The 13,123-nt window shown below is 37.9% G+C and overlaps 1 protein-coding gene across 1 annotated transcript in view; it reads right to left on the reverse strand.

Annotated features, from left to right (window-relative positions):
* The window catches only part of nr3c2 (nuclear receptor subfamily 3, group C, member 2), a 164,502-nt gene that overhangs the window by 17,695 nt on the left and 133,684 nt on the right, over positions 1–13,123 (reverse strand). The window contains exon 7 of the mRNA XM_033991838.2: positions 4,344–4,474. Within this exon, the coding sequence (XP_033847729.2) occupies positions 4,344–4,474 (131 nt within the window). The remainder of the gene's footprint in view (positions 1–4,343; positions 4,475–13,123) is intronic.

A 13,123-nucleotide genomic window follows, 5' to 3' on the forward strand; every position in this document is an offset into this window, starting at 1 on the left:
GATTTGAGTAATTATCAATACGTAAAGAAAATGTACTTTTCAGATTACTAGCTGATGCGGTAGTTAGCTAGTTAGCCTTATGTAATCATGTGATCTGGTATTAAATGTTCCGGTGTCAATGATCTACAAGCAGGTGAAGTATTGTGGAAGTTGCTGTTCTCTTGTAATAGACAGTGACGGCAATCAATCCATCACCTGTAATAAAACAAAAGGCACTTGAGTAATACTTTTATTGAAGTAACAGAACTCTTATTTGAGTAAAAGTTGTGGTTACTGTAACTGTAACTGAGTCTACAATTGAGAAAGCTTTATGTTGACAGTATGAAGTGACTTTTTGTGCTGCTCCTTCAGATATGATGTCGTTTTTAAATTGATTTGTGTCTCTACCAGATTTTGTGCATTATTTTATCTTCTGTCCTTCAAATTATATCAACATCAAATTATAAATCAGTTGTTACATCCCGACAGTTACTCTTTAAGTTACTCGAGTCATAGTTTTCTCAAATACTTTTTTTACCACTACTTATATACCACTACTTACATAATATTATTTTGAAGTCATTTTACCCTTACATGAGCACACATTTTGGCTACTCTACCCACCTCTGCTTTTACTAAAACAAAATAAGTATAAAGGCTGTAAGCTCATTCACATTACATGTTCCATATTGGATTACCACCTTCGTCAGAGCCATATTTAATCATTTTAAAACCTTCTCTACTTGGATAAACTAGAGGACACGTGCTTCCTATAAAAAACTGACTGAGATTTTGCCTGATGCTGAGACTAATACACTGCAAAGGTCTGGAAAACAAAACCCAGATACACACCAAATATGTGGAAGAGATTTTAAATAAAACTAAATGAGGGATGTGTCTGATGAAACATTAAGGTGCTAACAGATTTATGCTAACATGCTAACAGTTTTTTACACCTGCTCAGTTTTTTTTAGTTTTTTTTTTACAAGAAACATTAAGCTTACAAATCTCAGTCTATAACCTTTCATCACTCCTGGATCTATCCCAGAAACACATGTATCATAATGTAAAGCCGTCCATGGTGTCAAAGGCTCTTCAGTGGGCGTAGCAGATGAAACGTTCCCAAACAGTTACGAAATATCAAAGTTAATGTGAAAGACGCTTGTCAAAATTTAGCACCGATTTGATAAAGGCACTAAGTCACACATGCTTGGAGTCAGATTCCATTAGTTGGTGGGTGTCAAACTTTTCATGCCAAGGCGTCCAGCATTAGCATACCACTTTCAAAGAGTTAGTGACTAAAAGAAATAAATAGCGTGCCAATGAATATTTCCACTGATTGGCACTGCTGCTGTTCCAGTTCAAAGAGACTGAAGTCTGGCCAGCATACTCGTACTTCAAATAACTCATCACCTGTCTCTCACTGCCTAACCACCACATGTCCACAGGGTGTCCGGGTCTATTTTATAAACACAAATGTCAGTTCCACTTTATAATAACAATACCTTAATAAGCTTTAATAAGCCTTAATAAAGCATGAACAAAGACTTAATCTATAATGATCAAATAGTTTCCAAAGAATGATCCAGACTTAGTAACTACTTAATTAAGGGCTTAGGGTTAGAAAGTGTTAACACTTTGCAGTGACATCGGGCTGGGAGTGTACTGCTTGCATTTCTATGGTGAAATGCTCAGCAGTTACCATGGTGACACTATGCACACATTAGCAAACACTGACAAAGTTTTAAGGTTATCTGAAAAGTCAAGAAAAAAATACAAGACTAACTGAAAAAGACACAACTGTAATCGCCTTTATGGCACTAGACTGCCTCATGTTTCTGGTTTCAATACAATATTTGGTTCTGGAGTTTGTCCACAAGGGGCCTCTGTCATAGCAATGAAACGTGTTAGCTTCTGTGCCTATTGTGAACTGGGGATGTTTCTTCACCTCAGTCACAGTCATGGCTGGTGGGCAGTGGATCTGGATCCAGATGACATCACATATTTATATCCTTCATTCAAGAATGTGAAGTCTGATGCTGGAATTATTATGGATTTAAAAACCAAGACAAACAAGATGAGCCACCAATCTGCAAAGTCTGATGAAAAAGTCACCGTACCGAGGGCAAACACGAGCAACTTACACGCACATTAGAGACAACCATCCTGCAATGTTTGACAAACTTGAGCCAAAAATATCTGTCGTAAGTAACATACCATGAGAAATAAACTATTGAATGTAGTTTGGATTTGTATAAATAATAGTACGTGTTTGTGTCGATTTTGCTATTGCTAGGTTAGCGCTAGCACAGCTGATGGCTGCAATGCCAGGATATCCTTTATCATATCCTTTTTCTGGGAGCCTTCTTAGGTTGGTTGTGTTTTTTTTTTTTTTTTATAGTCAATAGTTATATAATGGACACATTTATTAACACAACAATGCCATCTGGACTCATTTGGCTACAGATATGTGTACTTGCAGCAAAAAAAAAAAGAGGTGATCACTGAGACACCTGCAAATTGTATGGTAATTGATGTTTCAGTGACTTTAAAAAAACCTTGGATTTATCTTTATCTTTAATTATCATGATAATATCGTTAATCGCAATTATTTCGGTCAAAATAATCGTGAGTCTAAATTTTAATATTGTCCCATCCCTAAGTGTGACTGTAATATTATTTGAAAGGGACTTATTTAACAGCACAAATCAGCTCACCTATTGTAGCTCCAACTAGGTTCTTTATGGTCAGATTGTGTTAAAACAAAGCTTGAATTAAACTTTAATCCAAGCTTTGTTTTAACACATCATTAAAGTCTAACTTGAGTAACAGAGCTTCAGACAGAAGTGTGCCTTTAGATAGCATTCCCCCAGGGAATGTTGATGACATAAGCTTCAATAGGAATAGTATCAATAGGGTACATTTGTGAGTAGTGTTTAATGTTGGTGCTACTTATTACACCTTAATTAGCCTGAATAAAGCCTGGACACAGACTGACTGTATAATATTATTACGTTAAGTGTAGTTACCCAAATGTCGTCATAGTAGAACTTTGGATAATGACAGATTAATCATAAACTCATTTGCTTATCATTTTCAACTGATTCACAATCCTCAGAATAAACTCCAGTTTAACTTCACCCTCTGGCATTTCAGATTATGCATCACCGATTTGTTGTAACTGTAACTCTCTCATTTCTAACCCCACCCCACGTTCACAAAGTCGTCAGACGTCAATAAGTCAGTGTTTATTCTTTGAAATTGGAGGTTTATGCTCTTGATTTGCATGTTAACGGATTACAGAGAATGAGCCACGAGAAGACTTCAAAAAGGAATGGTCGCGAGTGCCAGAAAAGTGCACACTACGAAGCCAAACTGCTCCGAGTGAGAGAGGAGAGAGAGGTATAGGCCTTTTCAAAGCCTGCCATGTCTCCTCAGGTGTTCAATGGACGTGAACGGGACGCCTTATCTGCAGCGCGGCCGTGTGCGAGCTGTCTTTAGACCGGGGAGTGTGGGAGTGTTTGGCAACTTCGGAGTTAAACTGTCCTGGATCATGCCAAGTGACAACAAAAGATACACTTGCGGGTGACATGAAGCTAACGCCTGATGTACAGGTTTAAATATAGAGCTTATTAAAAGGCAATACTCATATTTTTTTCAAGTTGTTTTATATCATAAAAGCAGCTCTTGAAACCTCAAATCTTTCTGCATCTAATATAAGATGTATATATATTTTTATCGGCAGCAGTGATGGTGCGCTGTTAGCATGCTAGTTGCTGTCAATAGCATCACAGTGACGCTGTTCTGGGCTCTGAAAGTTGTAAAAATACTCATAAACTCATCATGGTGAATAATTAGGATGCTAGGAATGCATCAGGAGAGTGTGAATTACATTTGGACCATTTAAAATGTTTTTCAAACTTTTAAGGCAGTAAAAGCTGCATAACACAAGCACATTTATAAATGTCTCTATTGTATTATTAATTTGGGTAATCACATTTTGGGAAAAGCAATAACACTTTCATGGACACAAGCAGGTGGCTTTCCTTTCTCCAGAAAAATTACATAGTGCACCTTTAAACTAATACAAGTTTGTGGGACATCAGTGACGGGGCTTAAGTCTTTTATCCCTTTAGTAAATTGAGTGAATCATTTCGCTTCAGTCAGTTACTTTAAGTCTACTCGACTTCTTTACAATTTATTTTCACTTGATCAAATTTCAGGGGTCATTATTATGTAGCGGATTTCCATTACAAAGTCAGGACAACGCTCGCAGGCGCGGTGATATGCACTGAATAAGCAGCAGTGTGTATGTGTGAGCTGGTGAGGGAGGGTCTATGTTGTGTGAGAAGCACAGCTCTTACCTGTGCTCAGCAGCAGTAGCACCTTCATGGAGAGGAACTCATCGAACGTGAGCTGCAGCCGCACAAACTCCTGGCTCACCTGCCTCATGCCCAAACACAGGTCGTACATGGCCGACTGCTGCATGCGCTCCCTGAAGAGCAAACACACAAAGTCAGACACAACTTGTTAAACTGGGGGAACCAGTGAGTGAGACATGGAGCGGCCCTCAGTGCTCCTGCAGAATCCAAAATATCACTTCACAAAACACCTATATTCAAACTGAAACCTGCAAAAGAAACTGAGCGGCATCAGATGAAGTGGGAGGACAGACAGTGCTCGTGAGTTAATGGCAGAAAAGAAATAATAGAAATATAAATTGACAAAATTATAAGAACTATAAATAAGAAATATAAATAAAAATAAGACATATAAAATTAGCACAAGCACTAGCAGCCAAGCTAACCCAGCGAGGCCTGGGCTTGTAACCTGGACCATCACGAGATACAGGGTGACAAAGACATGGACCAACCCTCACCCACCCCGAGTGAAAGTCCACGTTTGGCTGCCGTGGACTTAAAAGCAGAGATTTTGGCGTCATTGAGAGATGACATTAAAGGAGTAATAAGGGACAAGTTCAAATTGTTGCAGATGAGCTGAGAACAATCAAAAACGACATATAAGGGCTTGTTAAAGATACTAAAACAATCCGTGATGATTTGGAGCTCGTGGTGACAGACGTGCAGATGTGAGAGGGGGCTTATCACAGTGTTCTACTGAAGTGACACAGTGGAGAACCTTGAGAAGGAGCTGAAGATTATGTGGGATAAATGTGAGGACATGGAGGGCAGAATGAGGCGAAGCAATATATGCAGAACTGGAATCATGAAGGCTCGTGGAGGCTAACCCCAGATCTCCAAAAGCTGTCACTAGCGCCCTGAGAAAAATGCCACAGCTAGATCGGGATGTTAATGTGGACCGTTCACATTGTGTGTTTGGGAGCTCAAAAGATCAAGATCAGTTGATTATCTCAAAAATGCATCATGATGAGGACGGTCAGAGATTCTATGGAAGGCCCATGACAAAGCCCCATTGTTTTACAGTGGTCAGCTCATAAGTCATTTCCAGATTATACCGTGTCACAAAGGCCATAGCAGCTTTCTCGGACATTATGATCTGCTTTTTCCAGCCTGACTCCAGTTTACGTACAAGGACAAGAGCAACAACAGAAAGCCCTGGTAAAGACTATTACAGTTATTAGGTTATTATATTACCACTGTATTTTTCTTCTTCTGTCAAGTTTACTTCATTATGTAGGTGATATTTTTATATACTTTACTGCAGGAGCCTGAAGTATTGCTCTTTCTCTTTTAAATTGTGTTTCTTTATTTTTATTTTTGTTATTGCCTTGGCTAACTCGACTGGCACATTCGACTTAAATCTAGGCTGTGCACTTGTGCTGCTTGTTTAGTGGTTAGGGATGAGTTTCTCTCACATATTTTGTTATGACTAAATGTTTATGTTTTGGTTCAGAGTTCTGGTTTTGATCCCCTTGGTCCCCTGAGATCTTGAGTTTAATGATCAAACATCTGGGTTTTTGATTCCATTTCATAATTTGCCTATCATTGCTATTTTGGTTACTTTTCCCACTGTAAATAGTCACAATATCTCATTTCAACTCATATTATTTATAAAAGACCAAGCTAGTGTCTACACTTCACTTCCTGTTCTCTTCCCAACATCACCAAGTTTGTTCATATTCAGAATTTCGAGGTTGAGGGGGGATTTAAGAATTATAAGTTATAGTGTGAAAGGGCTTTATAATTTAATAAAGAAAAATAATATATTACTCCAGCTTAAACAAATGAGGAAACACATCTATCTGATGAGGAACATGAACAGTTAAAGTCATATTACTCCTCTCATCGCTCTGGACAAAAGAAAGGGGTTTCCATTCTTATCCACAGGAAGATCAATTTTACAAAAATCTCAACGCTCAGGACAGTGAGGGGAGATAGCTCCTATTTAACGGTGTGAGTGATGGTGTAGTGTCCCTTATTAATGTATATGCACCCAATGAAAATGAGTGGGGTTTTATTGTTCAATACAATTTTACTGCATAGTACAAGACTGTTGCTGATGGGTGGGGATTTCAACTGTGTAAAGTCCCAGCTTACTGATACAACCACCCTCTAGACATTAATGTCTAGAATGAGTGCTCTCGAATAGATTAGACACATAAAGATTATGCCAATTACCATCTCTGACCATGCACCCATTTTATTACAATGGATATAGGGCACAGACCTGCAGTTAAACAGTGGAGGTTAAACACATCTCTCCTCAATGATAAAGACTTTTTGTCCTTTGTTACGGCAGAATTTATCTCAATAACAACCACATCAGCCCTTCATTTTATGGGACTGTGCTAAAACATATATTAGATTATTTAATTTGCCTCGGCCAGAAGAAAGGGAAGAACACCAAACAGCAGGAATTGGAAGATAAAATTAAAACATTGGGATATAAATATAAACATTCTGCAACAGCTGTGCTACATATGAGTTACATATGGCCCGCAGATAACTTAAATTTAAGCCTATTTTCTGATGAGATTGAAGGTAACCTGTGATTTACAAACCAAAGGTCCCACAAGGATTATGGCATTGAGACTTAGGAAGCAGCAAACCTCAAACATAGTCCAGGAAATCTAATAGCAATCAAGTTTTGTCACAGAAACAAATATTTCAAAATAATTTGCAGTTTTATGAATCACTGTGTAAAATACAGATTCATGTTCCATCGAGGCAGAGCTCACAAGGAACTGGAGAATATTAATGTAAAAGAACTGACAAACTCATCCACAGAGGGACTGGACTGAGTGAAGAAAACAACATCAAGTAGGTTACCGCCTCTTAAAAATGACAAAAGTCCAGGCTCAGATACCTTAATGATTTTTTACATACTTGGTGACACCCTTATTGCTGAAAGCACATACAGTTGAAACTAGAACACACATAAAAAGACACATTTGTTTTTGTTTTTTTTCTCACTGTCTGACATGAAATCAGACTAAACTTTTCCCGTTTTAGGTTATTTAGGATTAACACAATTATTTCTATTTGCTGAATGCCAGAATAATGAGAGAAGGATTTTTTTTTAGACAATCATTCATTACTTTCTTCAAAGTCAGAAGTTTACATATGTCCTTCCTCAAGCTTCTCACACTAGTTGGCAGGAATTTTGGTCCATTCCTCCAGACAGAACTGATGTAACTGAGCCAAGTTTGCGGACCACCTTGCTCGCACATGCTTTCTCAGGTCTACCCACAAATTTTCTATGGAATTGAGATCTAAAACATTGACTTTGTTATCTTAAATCCACTTTGTAACCAGTTTGGCAGTTTGGTTTTTGTCCATTTGGAAGACCCATTTGTGCCCACGCTTTAACTTCCTGGCTGATGTCTTGAGATGTTTCTTCAGTATTTCCACTTAATGTTCTGGAAATTGCACCCAAGGATGATTTCTTTTGACTTTCCCATGAAGTTACACAAAGTAGCAGTGTGTTTCAGGTGCGCTTCAAATACATCCACAGCTCAAATAAACTCAAATGTTGTCAATAAATCCGTCAGAACCTCCAAAGACACTGCATCATCATTTGGGTTTTTAAAAGTCATAGTAATCTTATGTAAGTAAACTTCTGACTTTGAAAAAAGAAATGCAATTTTTTTTTTTCTCATTATTCTGGAATTTAGCAAATAAAAATAATTTTGTCACACCTAATTCACCTAAAATAGGAAAAGAAATAGGAAAAGTTAAGTCGGATTTCATGTAAAAAACAAAACAAAAAACAAAAACAAAACATAGATAACTGTAGATATGCATTGGATAAACACATTTTGACACCATCATGGACTGAGACAGCAATAATTGTAATTCATAAAGAGGATAAAGACCCCACAGACTATCAGTCCTATAGGCCCATATCTGTGTTAAATGGTGATCTGTGCATATTAACAGCTGTTCTGACCAGGCGCGTTAACATGATAATAATATATTATACATCCTGACCAGGCTGTTTTATTCCAAGACACTGCTATGGGGCTAATGCCTGGCACCTGTTAAATATAATTTCTCAACTGAAGGATAAAAACTGTACAGGAAGCATTTGAACGAAGATCACGACCATATAAGTTACAAACATTAAAACCATTTAAATTGAGTCCAGACTTTATGAAATGGGTGCTGACTCTCTATTCATCAGCAGTAGTTAGGGTTAATAAGTATATATCAGAGAGATTTACATTAGAACATGGGTAAAGTCAGGGCTGTTGTTCGTAACTTGCCCAGCAGCTACAGACGGATCTTTAAACTAAACTACACTATATAAAAGGGATTATAATAAATGGAGAAGAGCATAAAATATAATTGTATACCATTGGCATCCTATTGCACCTCACTGAACCTGCTTCAACAATTCCATATTTAAACCAGCTCATTAATCAGTACGGATATTATTCTGGACAGACAGTGAACATGGATAAAACAGATGTCATGGATGTAAAAGATGGTATGATATCTTTGCATTTATATTCCACCTCTGTAAGGCATTATATAAACGAAATTACAATAAAATAACAAGTAATTTTCACAGTGATTCAGAGCAATGGCCCTGTCTCACACTGTCTTTATAGGATCGAGTTGAAAGTGCACGTCTAAACGCTTTGCCCCGACGTCTTTATTTTTTCCAGATGCTCCCCGTGGAGATCCCAAAGCAAACATATGACCACCTTGACAAATTAATGTGAGCATTTATATGGCAAAAGAAGCATCCTAGATTCAGACTGAAAAGTGTAGAGTTAGCCAAAGCAGATGGTGGTCTTAAGCTTCACAACTTTAAATTTTATTATTGGGCAGCCCCGATGAAGCCACTGACGGAGTGGATCAAAAATGAAACAGTAACTCGCTGGCTTAACACAGAAGACAGTATGAGTGTAGATTCTTACAAAAACTGCTCTTTTTAGATACCTCTGTAAAAGAAATGCTTACTTGGACAAAAATACGCTAACTGTTTGGAATAAAATACGATCAGTGTTCAGGTTGCCTAAGCTCCTTTCACTATTAACAAATACTGAGTTAATAAAAACATTTATACCCAATAGATTAGGTTCAGGCTTTAGGTCAGATTATAGTTTACTACAGATATATCAGTTGGTAACATTAAAACTTCTGAACGGCTGAAATCAGAAATTGTCAATCTAAATACTCCTGCCCCGATAGAGCAGTTCCTTGTAAAACTATTAGATGCTGAAGATAAGAAAATAATTAGTAAGCAATATATGATTAATTTTGTGATAATACCCCGTATATACGACAGAGATGGGAAGCAGAGATGACAATACATATACCAGTGGATACCTGGGGAGAAATATGCACAGAATCACATCTTGTTACAACTCAACCATTTGGCGAGAATTCAAGTGGAAAGTTATTACCAGTTTTTTTAGAAAATCAGATATAACTGCCAAGACGGGACCAATGCAGTCTGGTTTATGACGGAGAAATTGTGGGGTGGTCAGTGCGAGCCACACTCAAATATTTCAGCATTGTCCTAAATTAGATTTGTTTTGGAAATACGTTTTTGATGCCCTTAAAGTTATTTCTAAACAGGATACTCCAGTGACCCCTCCAGCAGCATTATTGGGAGCGATGCCTGCATATATCCAAACCAGATGAAAAATATCTTTTATATAATATAATATTTACTGCTGCCGTAAAATGTATAATCATCAAATGGCTCAAACCAGATCCCTCTTCTTATAACATATGGAATCCAGAAAATATGGGCTATAAATCAGATGGAGCTAATAACATATTCTTTAAGGCTACAAAAACTTTTATTAATTGTTGAAAACCTGTTTTGCCTTTGTTAATACAGCACCCCATTGTTTGCTTGTTTTTTTTGTTACAAACTAAAATTGTAGAAAAATGTGAAAAGTTTGTGCATTGATTTAAATTATTGTATTATTGCTAAAAAAAAAAGAAGAAAAAAAACATCCATCCATCCATTTTCTTCTGCTTATCCGTCTAAGCAGGGACTCGCAGACTTCTCCCACCCCAGACACTTCCTCCAACTGCTGTGGTGAGACCCCAAGGTTTTATCCCTTGACTCAGCTCCTTCTTCAGAATCAGAATCAGAATCAGAAGACTTTTATTGCCACCAAAACTGTTCACCAAAACAGTCTGATGCAGCGACCGCATCACTGCAGACACTGCACCGATCCACCTGTCAATCTCACGCTCCATCCTCCCCTCACTCGTGAACAACACCTCCGAGTAACAAAAAAAAATTTACAAAGATAAAACAATTTGCCTTTCTCCTAACAAGCCTATTCACAAATTTCACAATGCAATAAGGTTCCATATTATTAGGCCTGTAAAGGGATGTGTTTTCTACATTTGACTGATCTTAACTGTTGCAATTTGGAAAACGTCCTCACTTTCTCTGTAGCTCTCAAATACTTTTTTCAACAGCATTTTTTTCCGACTGAACAACAGTGCTACAGGCTTTTATGTCCTTGTACAAACCATTCCACATCCTCACACCAACCACTGAGAAACATCTTTGCCTAAGTGAGGTGCACACGGAAATCTACTGTCATCGGCAATTAATGTAGAGAGATTACAGATGTTTTCTGGTACTAATCTTTCAGCAACCTTCCACATTGTTATACACAGGGACACTACTGAATGTTTGCTAGATAACTTTTTTTGGACATACATTTTGAGAATAACAGCTTGCTTATTGCTTTTCCACCTTCAAGGCACTTCAAGGAACCACTCGCCCATTTACACACATTCACACACCAATGTACGCAGACGTTGGGATGAGGTGGGTTAAGTGTTTTGCCCAAGGACACAATGACAGAATTCATCTGTGGGAGCTGGAAACGCACCATCAACCTGTGGATCAGTGGATTTGACCGCTCAACCAATGGTGTTTATGTCGAGAGTGGGATTCGAATCGCCAACCTTCGGATTGGTGGACAAACTGAGCTACTGTAAGGTTGGTCAAAAAAGCACCAATCAATAAATATTAAGTTGAACAAGTATCAAAAGAAAAAAACATTTGACAAAGTTGGACTCTTAATGAGTTTCCAAACTGCATTGATCCATACAGAACTAGTATAAGGCCATGCAAGTATTAAAAAGTACTTTGTTTCTTGTTGAACATTACATTATATTGTCTTATTTTTTGTTTTTATTTTCATTGTGATCATTGTCATCAAAATTTCTAGGTTTCACTATTTACTTCAATCCAAGGTACTGAAAGTGGCCAGTTTTTACATGTTAATGATATGAACTAGTTTGTGTGTTTCCTTGCTTCCACACACACCTCACACTTCTTCTTTTTTTTAACGCAACAACCTTTTTACACCTTTTTATGACTACGTTTTAAAATGTTAATTAGGGCTGCAAAATTAATCAGACTCAAAATTACAGTTCGAATGGACCCAGTTAGCAATTTGCAAAGACGGCTATTTTTGAAGTACCATCATCTTCTTCACAAACAACACAATATCCACTTGTATTCTGCATAAAAAAAAAACATTTCCACATTTATTATATCACGCATTAAAAGCTCACTATGCAGGCTCCGTTCAGTGGATGACAAAAGGCTGCATACCACGATCAGTGTTCTCACGATGTTAAAATTTCAAACTTGACTAATGCATACAGTTGAAACTTGAAGTGATACTAAGGAATAAACTCGATACTCAATAGACATTTCAATACCACACCGATGATACAAAAACACTCTTTCTTTAGACAATAAAACAGGAGCCGTAGCAGTAGTAGTAGTTTAGTTTTCGATTAGCATCTGATTACCGATACAACCCTAGCCACAACAGCAGTGTCCTATAATATAGTCATTTCCCTTTCCGATTCACTCTTTCTATTTTCTGCCTCTCAATCAGCGTTCCCATTGGCTCCCCTGTGTTCCTGTAACACTGGCTCAGTCCGCTGGAAGTGGTGGTGGTGGTGGTGGTGGAGGGACTATATTTTCTCACAGTGCAGAGGAGGAGGATGCTCGTCTGGGCTGAGAGGAGAATACCAACTCCCTCCAGATTGCAGAGAGCTAGCTGCATACTACTGTACTACTGCACCACTTCCTTATGCCACTCTACCAGCCTCCAACTATACGCCAGCTATAAGACAAGTGAACGCTATAGTCTCCAGAAAACTGCAGCTATTCGAACTCAAGCTATATATTATTAAGGTTGACCTTGGTTATAAATGCTCAGTGTATCCTCCAGCACTTTGGACGGGTCATTAAGTTTTTGAATGCCCAAAAATTCCAGAAGTGAATTGTTCCTGTTATGTAATGTGAAGGCGAAGTAAATAAACAAAAAACCCTATCATTTCTTTTTCACAGCAGTTTTTGGACACTTAAACGTTCATTATGTGACTGATAGAAGGTCCGCACCTGCTTGTTCGCTAAAATCTGGTAAGAGGCGAACCCTTTCTCAGTAAGAATCATAGACTGTACGTAAAAGGACATATCTAACCTGCTAGCTGCCACGTTCCAAATAGGAAGTGCTCATGGACGCACTTCCGGCTCCAATTCACTTTCTATTGGAAAACCGTCACCCTTCTCAAGCCTTGACGAGCTTCTTTTGGCTGGAGCTGAATGCTATGTGCGACGTCATACTCCTTAGGCCACTCCTTTATACAGTTCCAAATCAAAATCAGTACTTTTTACAAGAAATTTGAGTAATCGTACCAATATAACCTAAATAACA

The sequence above is a fragment of the Periophthalmus magnuspinnatus genome, chromosome 1, assembly GCF_009829125.3.
Source record: "Periophthalmus magnuspinnatus isolate fPerMag1 chromosome 1, fPerMag1.2.pri, whole genome shotgun sequence".
In the NCBI taxonomy this organism is placed as follows: domain Eukaryota; kingdom Metazoa; phylum Chordata; class Actinopteri; order Gobiiformes; family Gobiidae; genus Periophthalmus; species Periophthalmus magnuspinnatus.